Genomic DNA, 16,564 nt, shown 5'->3' on the forward strand with positions numbered 1-16,564 from the left:
CTTTTATTGAGCCTCCTGTTTTTAGTGTGTGGATCAACAAAGTACTTCAGATAGTACTTTTTTCCCCTAAAAAAGTAGTAGAAAATTAACTTTTTTCATTAACTGTATTGCAGGGTTGGCTAGTGGATCTTCTCAACAAATTTGGCACTTTAAACGGGTTCCAGATTTTGCATGATCGTTTTATTAATGGATCGGCGTTAAATGTTCAAATAATTGCAGCCCTTATTAAGTAAGTGATATTTTAAAATGAATCTTCAGTGCATTTTAGAAATTCCTACTTAATTTCTTGATAAAAATTGAGTTTCCTCAAGTATGATTTTCTCTTTAACTGGTAACTTGGGTTTTAAAGTAATATAGTCTTGAGTTCAGTCCTAGTTGTTAATAAGAAATTCAGTATCACAAAAATTTTTTTTGTCTTCTTTTATCAGACCTTTTGGACAATGCTATGAGTTTCTCACTCTTCATACAGTGAAAAAGTACTTTCTTCCAGTAATAGAAATGGTTCCACAGTTTTTAGAAAACTTAACTGATGAAGAACTGAAAAAAGAAGCAAAGAATGAAGCCAAAAATGATGCCCTTTCAATGATTATTAAATCTTTGAAGAATTTAGCTTCGAGGGTTCCAGGACAAGAAGAAACTGTAAAAAATTTAGAAATATTTAGGTTAAAAATGATACTTAGGTAAGACATTCACCTCTTGAAATAATAACTTATTTGAACATTTAGAATCAGAACTTGACATTGAATTTCTATTATAGATTGTTACAAATTTCTTCTTTCAATGGAAAGATGAATGCACTGAATGAAGTTAATAAGGTGATATCTAGTGTGTCATACTATACTCATCGGCATGGTAACCCTGAAGAGGAAGAGTGGCTCACAGCTGAACGAATGGCAGTAAGTCCTTTGATTCTTCTTTTGTGAATAAGAATCTACCTAAGGCAAAAATAAAAATAGTTCCAGGTAAAGTTAGTAATACTAACATTTTAAAGAAAATTTTTAAATTGGGAGGTGTTCAGATTGATTTACGACTGTTAATTCTGAGAACTTTTTTCAATATAATGTATTAATTATTTAGTGGTGATAAGGGTAGCTTAGCACATCTTTGATAAACTTATTACTTGAATGTAGGTGTTCTATATAAGCTTTCTGAGGGGTGTTGAAATGGAGTAGATAAAAAGGTAGTCTTAGGAAGAATAGATTGGTTAGTATCTGGTGTCTAATGAATGAAGTGGCCTATTGTCCATTTGACCAATTCCACTTTATGATTTTCAAATAGGAAATAAAATTACTGGACTAAGTTCTACACGAATTAATATTTTATTATTTTAAGAATTTCAGCACTTAACATTTATGTCGTTTTGATGTTGAAAGTTGAGGAAACTATTTACCATAGATGTTTGTATATATCGTAGTTTTAGAATGAATAGTGTGCCCCTTAAAAAATATTGGTTGACTAACTTTAATGTATACTGTCTGACATTTCTGGGCAAAGAACTGTCACTGCCCTCAAGGAGGTCTCAGTTTAATAGGGGAGAGAGTGATTAGAAAGTAAATAAAGGTATGTGGAGGTTGCCTAGACATTGGCTCTGTGTTACGGGTCAGGTCTTAGACACCTGGTTTTGTGTATGTGATTTGTCTGGCCACCTTTTGGAAAGTCAAGCACAGAGCTACTCAAGAGTGTGGTCCAAAGTCTGATTGTGGTCCTTGCTGGCAGTCCTAATTGAGTACAGAAAAAGGCATCACATGTTTAGAAACTTTTGTAGCAATTTGATATGCCACATTTTTATTCTACGAAGATATCTGCCTGCAACAGATTAGAAATGAAAATGCACCTTGACCAGCTGAGAAGTATACGTCTCTAGTACATTTTAGGGCAGAATACATCCTCACGTTGAATACTGTGAAGTCATAGTGTGGACTATTGTCTTCTGTATCACAAGTAAGAATTTTCTTCTATTGGTATAGATGCTAAATAAATGCCAGTCAAGCAGCGTATCATACAGCGTTAAGAAAAACAAATTTGGGAAGCATGCATACAGTCTTGATTCAGATTCCAGTTCCAACATTTCCAAGCCCATTACTTTTCTGTAATAGGATAATATATCCCTCATTAGAATTATTCAGAAGATTAAAGAGCTAATGAATAAGTGATAATAATGTAATTGGTATAATAAAAGAATAAAATTAAAAGGGTGCCTTTTCACCCAAATCAAAATTGGTATAAGGAATCCAAAGATCCTAAACTGAATCTTGTACCTTCCATTTAAATATTTTTCTGAGTAATTCCTGCAGTAGAATCTTTGTAATGATTTTACTATTTCTAATTCATGGAAGCATTTCTGTATGTGCAAAACTAAGTTCCATGAAATTGTGATTTTTAATAATTTTGTACTTAAAAAAACAAACATTTATTATATTTTCTGAGTGCTTAATTCCTAATGTTTCAAAGTATGTACAATAAAAAAGCTGTGTTTTAGTTTCTGCTTTGAAACAAGTTTTTGAATTATGTTTAGGAATGGATACAGCAGAACAATATCTTATCCATAGTCTTGCGAGATAGTCTTCATCAACCACAGTATGTGGAAAAGCTAGAGAAGATTCTTCGTTTTGTCATCAAAGAAAAAGCTCTGACCTTACAAGATCTCGATAATATCTGGGCAGCACAGGTAGGTATTAAAAATGGTGGCTGTTTGGTTTGTAAAAAAGAAAGATACTAAAAAGTAAAAAATTAAAGTAGTCATTGTAAAATAGGATGAAGGCTCAGTATGTTTAAATGCTTGTTCACAGAAATTCTATCAAGAATCTTTTTGAAGTAATATTTAAACAAATATAAATAGTCCATTACTTACTATATGTATTTGGTAAAGGTTGGCATTTGTAGGTGGTTTTAAGAGGCAAACAGTAAAATTAAGGAATGCCCACTGGAAGAGTAAAAGACATCTGTAATTGGTTTCCTCATATATTTATTTAGTACAAAGAAAACTCAGATCAGCAGAGTGAAGACTATTAATTCAGAGGATTTATAACTTTACAGAAGGATAAGTAACCTTTCTGGTTTCAGAGCTGGAAACCATGATTCCTTTGATTATCTTAATGACAAGTTTCTACTCATGGCTCACTTTAGAAGTATTGAGTTCTAGATTACAAAGCTTTGTTTTTGAGCCTGTAGAAATCAAGAAAACATTCAGTTTTGCTTCTGAGTGCTTAAGTTCTACTTTTAAGAAAATAACATTGGGATGTCTTAATGTTTTTCCTACTTGTAAAGTTAAAATTAGCACATTAAAGTCAGTAAACTAATAAAGGTTCACATGAATTTCCAAAGTGTACATTAGCTATGTATACAGGAAACTGTTTTAGATGACAGTTCTAACTCAATTTATAATGTTAGGAATTTTCTCCTGTTACACAGTTAGATGAAGGACTTGTGAATACTTCATTAATAATCGTCAAGCAGTATAAACTATTATCTGCTATTCAAATTCTAGTATGCTATGGTTATCTTCATTTTCCAATAGGCCGGGAAACATGAAGCCATTGTGAAAAATGTACATGATCTTCTGGCGAAGTTGGCATGGGATTTTTCTCCTGAACAACTTGATCATCTTTTTGACTGCTTTAAGGTAATAGTTAATATACTAAAACATTACCATTTAATTTTTAATAGAATTGATTTAGATTTGTGAGTTGCTCCTAGCCAATAGGTACTTAATTATAAATTGTTAAACAATATCAGATAAGAAGGAATTGACCATTGTTTCCTTTTCCAATTAGAGTTCATTTTTTTAATAATAACCCTAATAAGGATTTTTTATTTTAATTCAGATTGTCAATTTGGATTCCTTTCTCCTAGTGCTTTGTATTTTTATTAATAGGTGCAAGTGAACTAAAGGATGATTGATTGCAGTGAAAAATACAGTTGACAGCAAGGGATTACAAATACCTTGATTGGTATTCTGGGGTGATATGCATGGGTGAATTGGAAATGCAACTCATGGACTTACTGGAAATGTAGTTCATAAGGTAGTCCAAGAGGCCCTACAATCATACCTGTTGGTGTCATCATGCACCTTTTAGGGGCCATATTGTATAGTGGTCTCTCTCCCATTACTAGTAATGGGTTTGTGAAAGCCAAATTATTGGACAGTTTGTGGATCAAGAACATAAACCTCGGAGAGAGGATTAAACATGGTGGCATGAGAGGAGAGACAGAGGCTTCCTCCTTAAACCGTACAATTAGAAAATATAGTTGGTGCAACTGATGCTGAGAGAGCAACAGGAAAAAGGACTGCGCCAGACTGCATACACCTGGAGAAAAGAGCGGACCTCACGGAACAGGGTAATGTACCAAAGCTGTGGCCTGGAGGGACCCAAGCCGGTCCTCCACCCCAGCTCACTGGCAGGAGGAAGAGAAACGAAGTAGGGAGGGAGTGGAAGGCCTGGAAGACCTTGGACTGCTGAATACCTAGCTCTGAAGATTTGCTCTGGGAGCACAAACCTACATTTCACAGTGATTTCATGATACTCGCGTGATTACGGGATTGGAAAGCTAATACAGGCAGAATTCCTGGAGAGACTGAGATTCCAACCACTTGTGGAAAGCAGGGATCCATATCCGGCTGCTCTGGGACAAAAGCTTATACCTGTGTGCTCGGCCCACTGGTTCAGGCAGTGGAGACAGGCATAGTAGCCGGGAAGCAGCAAACAGCTCTTTCCTCCCCCCAGGCACCAATACCACTCCCCTGCAATCCCTGACATTGCTTCAGGGTCTGAGCAGGTCCAGAGAGTAGAGCTTCTGGACACCAGAAGGCACCATATACAAATATGAAACGCCAAAGGAACTTGGTCCAGAGTAAAATTAATATAACTCTGGAGAAAGATTTAAATGACATGGACCTTATGACTCTTCCTGAAAGGGAGTTCAAAATAAAAATCATCAACATGCTAATGGAGGTATGGAAAGATATCCAAGAACTCAGGAATTAATTCTGGATAGAGATCCAATCATTGAAGGACACAATGGAGGGTATTAAAAGCAGGTTGGATACCGTGGAGGAGACGATAAATGAAATAGAAACTAGAGAAGAGGAATACAAAGAAGCTGAGGCACAGAGAGAAAAAAGGATCTAAGAATGAAAGAATATTGAGAGAACTGTGTGACCAATCCAAACGGAACAATATTTGCATTATAGGGATACCAGAAGAAGAAGAGAGAGAAAGGCTCACAAACACATGGAGGCTTTGCAACATGCTCCTAAATAACCAATGGATCAATGACCAAATTAAAACAGAGATCAAGCAATATATGGAGACAAATGACAACAATAATTCAACACTGCAAAATTTGTGGGATGCAGCCAAGGCTGTACTAAGAGGAAAGTATATTGCAGTACAGGCCTACCTCAGGAAAGAAGAACAATCCCATATAAGCAGTCTAAATTCACAATTAATGAAACTAGAAAAAGAACAATTGAGGCCCAAAGTCAGTAGAAGGAGGGACATAATGAAGATTAAAGCAGAAATAAATAAAATTGAGAAGAATAAAACAATAGAATCAGTGAAAGCAATAGCTGGTTCTTGTAGAAAATAACAAAATAGGTAAACCCCTAGCAAGACTCATCAAGAAAAAAATGGAGTCTACACCCATAAACAGAATCAAAAATGAGAAGGGAAAAATCATTACAGACACCACAGAAATAGAAAGAATTATTAGAGAATACTATAAAAAATTATATGCTAACAAACTGAATAATCTAGAAGAAATGGACAACTTTCTAGAAAAATACGACCTTCCAAGGCTGACCAAGGAAGAAACAAAATCTGAACAGACCAATTACCAGCAACAAAATTGAAGTGGTAATCAAAACCCTACCTAAGAACAAAACCCCTGTACCAGATGGCTTAACCGCTGAATATCACTGAACATTTAGTGAAGACCTAATACCCATTCTCCTTAAAGTTTTCTAAAAAGTGCAAGAGGAGGGAATACTTCCAAACTCATTCTGTGAGGCTAGCATCACTCTAATACCAAAACCAGGCAAAGACCCCACCAAAAAAGAAAATTACAGACCAATATCCCTGATGAACATAGATGCAAAAATACTCAACAAAATATTAGCAAACCGAATTCAAAAAAACATCAAAAAGGTTATCCATCGTGATCAAGTAGGATTTATGCCAGGGATGCAAGGATGGTACAACATTAGAAAATCCATCAACATCATCCACCACATCAACAAAAAGGACAAAAACCACATGATCATCTCCATAGACGCTGAAAAAGCATTTGAAAAAATTCAACATCCATTTATGATAAAAATTCTCAACAAAATGGGTATAGAGGGCAAGTACCTCAACATAATAAAGGCCATATATATGACAAACCCACAGCCAACATTATACTTAACAGCAAGAAGCTGAAAGCTTTTCCTTTAAGATTGGGAACAAAACAAGGATGCCCACTGTCCCCACTTCTGTTCAGCATAGTACTGGAGGTCCTAGCCACAGCAATCAGACAACACAAAGAAAAGGCATCCAGATTGGCAAGGAAGAAATTAAACTGTCCGTGTTTGCAGATGACATGATACTGTACATAAAAAACCCTGAGGAGTCCAGTCCAAAACTACTAGATTGAATATCTGAATTCAGCAAAGTTGCAGGATACAAAATTAATACAGAGAAATCTTTGGCATTCCTATACACTAACAATGAACTATCAGAGAGAGAAATCAGGAAAACAATTCCATTCACAATTGCATCAAAAAGAATAAAATACCTAGGAATAAACCTAACCAAGAAAATGAAAGACCTATACTCTGAAAACTACAAGACAGTCATGGGAGAAATTAAGAAGATACCAATAAATGGAAATACATCCCATGCTCATGGATAGGAAGAATTAATATTGTCAAAATGGCCATCCTGCCTAAAGCAATCTATAGATTGAATGCAATTCGTATCAAAATACCAACAGCATACTTCAACGAACTAGAGAAAATGGTCCTAAAATTCATATGGATCCACAAAAGACCTTGAATAGCCAAAGCAATTCTGAGAAGGAAGAATAAAGCAGGTGGAATTACACTCCCCAACTTCAAGCTCTACTACAAAGCCACAGTAATCAAGACAATTTGGTACTGGCACAGGAACAGACCCATAAACCAATGGAACAGACTAGAGAGCCCTGATATAAACCCAAGCATATATGGTCAATTAATATATGATAAAGGAGCCATGGACATACAGTGGGGAAATGACAGCCTCTTCAACAGCTGGTGTTGGCAAAACTGGACAGCTACATGCAAGAGAATGAAACTGGGTTATTGTTTAACCCCATACACAAAAGTAAACTCGAAATGGATTAAAGACTTGAATGTAAGTCATGAAACCATAAAACTCTTAGTAAAAAACATAGGCAAATATCTCCTGCATATAAGCATGAGCAACTTCTTCCTGAACCCATCTCCTCGAGAAAGGGAAATGAAAGCAAAAATGAACTCATGGGACTACATCAAACTAAAAAGTTTTGTATGGCAAAGGACATCATCAACAAAACAAAAAGGCATCCTACAGTATGGGCGAATATATTTGTAAATGACATATCCAACAAGGGGTTAACATCCAAAATATATAAAGAACTTACACACCTCAACACCCAAAAAGCAAATAACCCAATTAACAAATGGGCAGAGGATATGAAGAGACAGTTCTCCAAAGAAGAAATTCAGATGGCCAACAGACACATGAAAAGATGCTCCACATCACTAATCATCAGAAAGTGCAAATTAAAACCACAATGAGATATCACCTCACACCAGTAAGGATGGCCAACATCGAAAAGACTAAGAACAACAAATGCTGGTGAGGATGTGGAGAAAGGGGAACCCTCCTACACTGCTGGTGGGAATGTAAATTCGTTCAACCATTGTGGAAAGCAATGGAGGTTCCTCAAAAAACTAAAAGTAGAAATACCATTTGACCCTGGAATCCCACTCCTTGGAATACCCCAAGAATACAACTTCTCAGATTCAAAAAGACATATGCACCCCTATGTTTATCGCAGCACTGTTTACAATAGCCAAGAAATGGAAGCAGCCTAAGTGTGTCCATCAGTAGATGAATTGATAAAGAAGATGTGATACATATATACAATGGAATACTATTCAGCTGTAAGAAAGAAACAAATCCTACCATTTGTAACAACATGGATGGAGCTGGAGGACATTATGCTCAGTGAAATAAGCCAGGTAGAGAAAGACAAATGCCAAATGATTTCCCTCTTTAGTGCAGTATAACAATGAAGCAAAACTGAAGGAACGAAATGGCAGCAGACTCAGAGACTCCAAGAATGAACTAGTGGTTACCAAAGGGGAGGGGTGGGGGAGGGCGGGTGGGGAGGGAGGGAGAAGGGGATGGAGGGGTATTATGTTTAGTATACATGTGGTGGGGGATCACAGGGAGAACAGTGTAGCACAGAGGAGGCACATTAGTAGATCTGTGGCATGTTGCTGCACTGATGCACAGTGAGTTCATTGGGGTATGGGTGGGTACTTGATAATATGGGTAAATGTAGTAACCACATTGTTTTTTCATGTGAAACCTTAATAAGAGTGTATATCAATCATGCATTAATAAAAAATAAAAAAAACAAAACAACAACAAAAGAAGATTCATGACACTTCACAACGGGGTGTTCTGTTAGCTGGCATTTGATCACGAAGATAGTTTGGTAAAATTAACAATTACAGTGATGCTGGCGGGAACATAAGTTGCTACACCACTTTGGAAAATAGTTTGGTAAAATTCTCATGACTCATCAGTTTGACTTCTGAATATATACTCGAATGTATACTCTAGAGAAATTCACACATAGGTGCACCAGGAGTCTGGCAGCATCTGTAGCAGAATTGTTTGTAATAGAAACAGTTGCTGTGTAGCATGGATACATTGTGTGATATCCCAGTAATGAAACACTTCGCAACAATGAGAATGAGCAAAGTCCAGCAACTCAACCACATGGATGAGTCTAAATAGAAGGTTGAGGAAAGGAATAAAGTCATATAAGAATCATATAACTTGATAACATTAGCATAAACAAAATGGACCTGCCTGGCTTCTGGAGTGCAGCTTACCATGTGTTATTTTTCACCTAGGTAATAATTACACAGATGATGTTTACATTATATACTGTAATAATATCTGTTTGTACCTTTCTTGATGTGTGTATCACAGTAGAAAAAATAAATCCAGTTACTGTCTTCCACCCCAGACTGATTAAATCTGAATTCCTAGGTATGGAGCCTGGGAGTCTCTATTTTAAAGCAAGATTCTCAAGTGAATCTTATCAGTAGTATGAGAGAGAGCCTTTTTTTCTTTTGCTAGAATACATCATAGGTGATGTGCTCTTCTTCGGGAGGCATTTAATGCCTACTTAATCTCTCTTTTTAAGATGTTCTTAATTGTAATAGAATCTTTCAGCCTTTACTTGTACTCTTAACAGTTTTCATATTCCTTTAATAAATATGAGGATCTAGGAGGAATTAGAAGTATACCTTCATATCTTCCAAGATACCCTTATTTATCACACTGCAAATGTCTGTAATGGTTTTGAAAGGATTTTCTGTAATTTAATCATGCTGTTTGTCATTAGCTTGATTTTAGTTTATTTTCCAATAAACACTGATTAGCAGCTTTATACATAAAACTCTACTCATGTTGTTTAGTAACATTCCCTGGCCTCTACCCACTAGATGCCACCATCACACAAACCCTACCCCCAGTATATAAATTAAGTATTTTAAAACTACCATTTTAGAGAAAAGGTGTGGTGCCCTCACCCCCCCACCCCCACTTTTAGAGCTTTTAAATAAGTATTTTTTAAATGAGTATTCTATTTTGTAAATTGAATAGCATTGTATTATTTCTGTGTAAGTTAGAAATTATTTTTCTTGGTTAATAACAGACTTTGTTACAGACTATTTTGTTTTCAAATGTATAATACACATTGCTCTATAATTGACTTTGCACATTTGTTTTGAAAATCTTTGTATATCAAGTTGTCTCTGTCATCTTTTAATATAATTTTAAAGTCACAAATGACACTGAGTCTAAGGCAGAGGTTTTCAACAGGGGCTGGAGACATTTTAGGTTGTTATAACTGGGAGGAGGATTTGTTACTGGCTTCTAGTGGGTAGAGGCCAGAGATGCTGAGAAACATCCTGCAATGTATGGAACATCCCCCAAAACAAAAGAATTTTCCACCCAAAATGTCATTAGTATTGAGGTTGAGAAACCCTCATCCAAATAGATAGAGGTTTTTCTTTTTTCCTGGAGTTTGTCTGCCTTTTCTTCTGTCTCAGATATCACCTGAATAATTCTGTGCTCAGCTATGTTGTTCTGATGAATACAGTTAATCGAGGGACACTTGATTTAAGCAGTGATAAGTAAATGTGTTGTTTTCATATCATTTAAAATATTCTTGTAGGCCAGTTGGACAAATGCAAGTAAAAAGCAGCGTGAAAAGCTACTTGAGCTGATCCGTCGTCTTGCAGAAGATGATAAAGATGGTGTGATGGCACACAAAGTACTGAACCTCCTGTGGAATCTGGCCCACAGTGATGATGTGCCTGTAGACATCATGGACCTGGCTCTTAGTGCCCATATAAAAATACTAGATTACAGTTGCTCCCAGGTAAGGGCGTGCTGCTCTGCTCAATTTTTTATGACCCTTCTCCTTCACAGTAAGGATTGCTTAGCTATAGAAAAATTTTAGGTTTTTCTGACATTGTTATGTTTGAAGTGAGAAGAGACTTTTTTGATGTTAAGTCCACCTTTCTTTCCTTACATCTGAAATGCATTTTAATATCCTTCAGAAAAAAAGTATAAACAGGTTATATTAGTGGTAGTATTGTCAAATGTATGATGATTTCACATAGAGTGTTTCTTTACATAGATCATAAGATACTAAAGCTGACAAGGGACTTTAAAAGTAAGTGAAGTTAGGCTTTTCTTTGCTCATAAGGAACTTAGAAAGACTTAATAGAATTTCTTAAACATTAAAAGCACTTTGTGACTACCCTATGAGCAAATCATACAACAGCTTCCATTCATTCTAATGTGTAGCATGTGTATCTTAACTCATGGTAAAATGAATAACTGCTTTCTCACTTGTTAAATTGTTTGCTATACCAAAGAATCGAAATTTAGGTAATAACTATGAAAATAAGTTCAAGTTGGTATATGTTGTTCAGATACTACTCAGCTTTTCATTGTACTTGGTTATGAATGTTTATTAAGTATTTACTTAAAATATCAAATAGTAATAAAGAACCATGAATTTAAATTATTTCGTTGGAGCACAAACACAAAAATAAAATAATTGTAACTTAAAATTCGGAGGCAGACAAACCTGCATTGCAGATTACTATTGACTTAGGGGAAAGAGTAAAGTAAATAAGGTTATGAGAAATGAAATACCTTACTGGAAATAATTTTGAGTTTATAACATTAATTTTTAACTGCTTATACTTGTTTCTATCCTTCCTCTTGTGTGGATGTGGATGTGTCCTTACTTTGATTTTGGGTGAAATTTTTTAACTTTGTGCTATGCCATTATTTTCTTGGTAAAATAAAAATTTTTAGTGTTCCTCACTATGCTAAAAACAAACCACATAGAGAAACAATCAAGGTTATATGTTATTGGTGAATTTTATTGTAGGGTAAAACCTCTTAAAACATTGGATAAAGCTAAATGCCCACCTTCTGGCAAAGTTTTAAAATCAAGTTTTGTGTCAGTGTGCCTAATAATTAGGATCTGTACCTTTGTGTAGATATATATCTGAGTCCATGTTATATTGAGCTTTTATAATCTTTTACTTTTTGGAGTTTTGATAGTAAATGTGAAATAAAAAATGTACCTAAAGTAATCATTATTATTGTTATTATTAAACTCTTAATTGAAATTGCAGTATAGTATTTGTGATGCTTGTCTTACAAGAAGAACTCATATAATTCTCAAAGTAATTTGAAGGTGGGATTCTCCTGAGTATTGACCTATATTAATAAAGCATTGAAATTATTTGTTTAAAGGACCGTGACACACAGAAGATCCAGTGGATAGATCGCTTTATAGAAGAACTCCGTACAAATGATAAATGGGTAATTCCTGCACTGAAACAAATTAGAGAGATTTGTAGTTTGTTCGGTGAAGCACCTCAAAATTTGAGGTAAGGCTTTTAACAGAAACTTTTAACATTTTTATTTATGTATTTTATTGAAAAGAAACTGTATTATAGGTTGGTGAAAGCAAAGTTTTTATAAAGAAATTAGAGTGGGGTTACAGGAGGCTGAGAAATGTTAATTTGGAACAAAAGAAGATTCCTCTATCATATCCACCCCCTTGATTTTATTGGTGGAGGAAGTAAGCCACAGTTAAGTGATAAGTATTAGAATTAAGATGATAATCTGCCTTCAGGCTTTTGGTTCAGAATTATCTTATTTCCAGAAGTACGCTAGATAATTTCATGCATGTGGTTTATCTACTAATCTCAGTCCTCATTTTATTTTTTTATCCTTCCTGGTTTGTTTCCTCTTTTGCCCAGTGTCTACTCTTTAATCCCATATTGTATATTTCTTGTAAACGTTACTGTTTTTTCTTAATTGGTTCACTCTGAAGTAATTAAATATTCTATTAACTTTGAAACATCATACCATACTACAGAAGCTTTCGTTGTAAATTTTTTTTTTAATATTTAAGTTTTTAAGTAATTTCAAAGATGAGACCAAGTAGGTCTCATAGATGACAAGATGTGCTTTTAAAAACTTTTCTGATTTAGCTAATGTTCTGCTATATTGACTGTCTTTAAATACATTATCTTATATGCCAAATTCTGGTTACTGGAATAATTTGTTCTTTTGTGGTTTTAAGAGGTGGAACATATAACATGAAAAGGAAAAATAATGCTGAGACAGAGATGTAGGTTTAGCGCAAAGAATATTCACAGTGAAGTTGGGATTCCTAGGTGTGACCCTTGTGTCTAACCAGTCATATCATCTTGTAAAGATTCTTTTTAAAGAAATGTATTTTTCTTATGTATATAATTAGGTGATTGTCAAGATCCTTTTCGTCTCTAAATTGTTATGATTGTGCCTAAAAGAGCAAGGTAGGAAAGGCTATATATATGTTTTGGTTTTAGCTGTTGAACTTTGTATCATTTTTTTTCCAATACTAGAAAAATATGTAAACTTTGAAAAGCTTAAAAGGATAAACAGTGGGAAAAAAATCAGTCTGTGTTACTAACAGTAACATTCATTTGAAGGGTATATTTTAATTACGTTTGGCCCACTGTCCTCTAACCTTGCTAAAATGAATTCATTTGGTTATTGCAGATAGACACAGTAGTTTACATACTCTGTGAATGAACAGTGACTTCATCACCATTAGGATACTAATGGCTGTGAGAGCTTTTTGGGTTTCAATGAAGGTGGCCAAATGGGTTATAAAGGAACTAGATGTCTCTCTGGTGATACTTGCGGGCAAACTTGGCTACAAACCAAGTGTTCCAGAATGTACCTAGAATGACTAATAAATACAAATTTAACTGAAAGTGGGTTTTTTGTTTTTGTTAAGTACAATTACAGTGTAAACTTTGTGGTACTAATCTTATAAGGAATGTTTCTGTTTTACAATTCTGGAAATAGTCATGTAAACTTATACAAATGCTTTGGTACTACTATAGTATAATAGTAAAAATCATTCATTGAAGTAGATTCTCCTGGTATGAAATTGGGGGATATTAATGCATAGTTTTCATGTAAAATGAGAAAAATGGAGCATCTTATTTTTTGAGGCATTGTTCTCTTTATTCTCATAAAATAAAGGGCCAAAAGTATAATTCTATTAGGAACAAAATCATTTTAAGTTTTTAAATTAGTAGATAAGAATTTAGATTGTATAAGTTCTTTTGGTTGCAACAGAGTTTAATTGCCTAATTATATTGTTAAGTTCTTCTCGTTTCAGTCAAACTCAGCGAAGTCCCCATGTATTTTATCGCCATGACTTAATCAATCAACTTCAGCACAATCATGCCCTAGTTACTTTGGTAGCAGAAAATCTTGCAACTTACATGGAAAGCATGAGACTGTATGCTAGAGGTATGTATTGTAAGCTAACATGAAGTATGGGAAATAGCAACTTCTCTTCCCAGCCTTTTTTTTTGCAGCAGTAGAGGGGAGTAAGGATGGGATGGCACCAGTTACCTTAGAAATGAGAAGAATATGTATGTTGAAAGATGAAAGATAACTGTTTTTACAAATTGTGTTCCTTTATGAGCTTATGATCCACTTTTTCTTCCAACTCTTACATACCCTTAACTCCAGGCCAGCATTTCAAGGCTCCTTACTTAAGTGCTTGCTTTTCTCACTCTCCTTGTTAAATTGATTTCTTTTTCTTCCTGCCCGAGAGCTCTCCCTGTGCATACTACAATTGGTTGTTACTTTCTTAGGTATGTACTTGACTCATTTTCAGACTTTGTTTCCTTACTACCATCACCTCTGTCTCTCTAAGAAAACTTGTTTTATCTTGGTCTAGTCTTACTTATATTACAGTTCTTTTAAATTTGTAAATCCATACTCCATAAGTGCTTCAGATGTTATGAATTAAAAATTGACAAGAATAGAAATGCGAGCTACAAGAATCAATATATTTACATTGGTTTTCAAAGTGTGAGTTTGTTTAAACATGTTAGGATAGAGTTTCCTTTGGTTTTAACAGCTAACTTTTTAAGTATGTGGGGCTCTGTTCCAATGCTCTTTCTGCCCTGTGACAGTTGTGTCTGAGTTTGTGTGCTAGAATACAGATGGGTTCCTAGTACATATTCTTTTGTCTTAAGCCAAAATCTAGCACATCCCTTTTCCCCCAAAACCAGTTATTGTATTGTAGGCTCAAGTTTTTTCTTCTATCCATAAAAAGAAAACTTCATATTGCCAGTGTTAGTGATCAAATTGAACACAAAACCACTTACTTAATATATTTAAGTGGAGTTGGCAGAATATCCTCATTATTTGAAGAACAGACTCTAGAATTGTTGAGTGAAATCCCAAGATGCTTATTCAATCATGAGATGTTTGCTTTAACACTTGGTATATACATTCCCCATATGAAATTCACATCAATGTAATTGAAGAATTAAGCAGTTCTTCAAATACTCCTGATTTTGTTGACTCTTTGTTCTTCCATTTCCCCCCCTCTGACCAGCTGAGTCTTCCTAGGCTGTGGGTTATAGAGCTAGATAAGCAAATTTTAAGCATCATCAGGCACCTGATGGGCACTATGAAATTATCTTTTATCATTTCAGTCCTAAGTTCCTTCTAAGTAGCATGATAGAACAATCAGGGCAATATAGGCATGTGGCCATGTAATTTAATGTTCCAGATCAAATGCAACCAAAATCTGAGAGAGGCACAAGAGGTTTGTTGGTGGTGATGTACTCAAGCATCTGGGCTCAGTTTTAATATCCCTCAGATTCTTTGTTATTATCTCATCTCTTCTTGCTGGTACAAAGCCCTCAGAGATGCCAATGCAGGCCTTCCCCCAAAAGAGAGCCTATAAATCATATGGCTTTTTTATTTATTTCATTTGCTGTGGTATTTTTAATTTCATTGTCAGCAATTGAGAAACTTGCTTTCAAGGCAGTCAGATGATGGTGGTGGTCAGTTCAGCCTCACTAGCGTTTTCATCATTTTAGTCAAATTCTGCATGACTCATTGAGTCATCTCAATTTCATGGTCATTAGAATGTTTTCAGTGAAGTTTCAGTTTCCTATCCTTAGATTGTCTGTATCTCCACAAAGATACATATGAATCTGCATAGTCAGATTGCCTAGATTTTAACTATGACCCAAATATATTGGTTGTATGACATTGAGCAAACTATTTATGCTAGAATAAGTCCTGGCACATGTTTTGCTGCTATTAATATATTGCCATGAATTCTTGGACACCATACCTTTTGTTTCTCCTAACTTTCACGCCTTTTCCTCTATTAAAGTACTCTTCTGATTAATACTGATCAGTCTACTGATACTTAAATATGGGGGGAGGGCATAATTTTTAAAGCTAGTAAAGTTCTCATTAAAATAAACTTTTCATGGCATTAAATCACTTCTGTGGTAAAATAAACCACCAGTTTCCCAATTTGCAGTTGTAAGGTTAATTACGTTTTTGTCTGTCAAAATAGTGTTGCATGGATCCCATTAGGTATGAGACATTATTCAGCATAACATCAAGCTTCCATAGTTCACTGACACTCGATTTGATAACTATTTCACCAATATTAAGTATTTTTCCTTCCCATATTTCATCTCCACTAGCATCTGTAGCTTTGAAAAAAAATTTTTTTTCATCAGCAATAGATTTAGCTGACTTCACTTCCAATTTAATGTTATTTAGCAGATAAAGTAATGAACTTACTGAAATTCTTACCAGTATTTACTCAAGTGTTCTTAATACTAAATGCCTTCAGGTACTGGGGCCTGCCAAATCATCTTACAGAAGTTTTTTATGTGCAT

General features: G+C 34.9%; 1 protein-coding gene across 4 annotated transcripts in view; it reads left to right on the forward strand.

Moving 5' to 3' along the window:
* Window positions 1-16,564, forward strand: part of USP9X (ubiquitin specific peptidase 9 X-linked) — a 139,025-nt gene that overhangs the window by 57,271 nt on the left and 65,190 nt on the right. For 2 of the 4 annotated variants that reach the window (XM_037001482.2, XM_017652508.3), the window contains exons 7-14: window positions 114-229; window positions 429-680; window positions 758-896; window positions 2,516-2,668; window positions 3,518-3,622; window positions 10,483-10,689; window positions 12,087-12,223; window positions 14,002-14,150. In XM_037001482.2, coding sequence (XP_036857377.1) covers window positions 114-229; window positions 429-680; window positions 758-896; window positions 2,516-2,668; window positions 3,518-3,622; window positions 10,483-10,689; window positions 12,087-12,223; window positions 14,002-14,150 — 1,258 coding nt within the window. The remainder of the gene's footprint in view (window positions 1-113; window positions 230-428; window positions 681-757; window positions 897-2,515; window positions 2,669-3,517; window positions 3,623-10,482; window positions 10,690-12,086; window positions 12,224-14,001; window positions 14,151-16,564) is intronic. The other 2 variants (XM_037001484.2, XM_017652509.3) reach the window with 1 other exon arrangement.

The sequence above is a fragment of the Manis javanica genome, chromosome X, assembly GCF_040802235.1.
Source record: "Manis javanica isolate MJ-LG chromosome X, MJ_LKY, whole genome shotgun sequence".
Classification (NCBI taxonomy): Eukaryota; Metazoa; Chordata; class Mammalia; order Pholidota; family Manidae; genus Manis; species Manis javanica.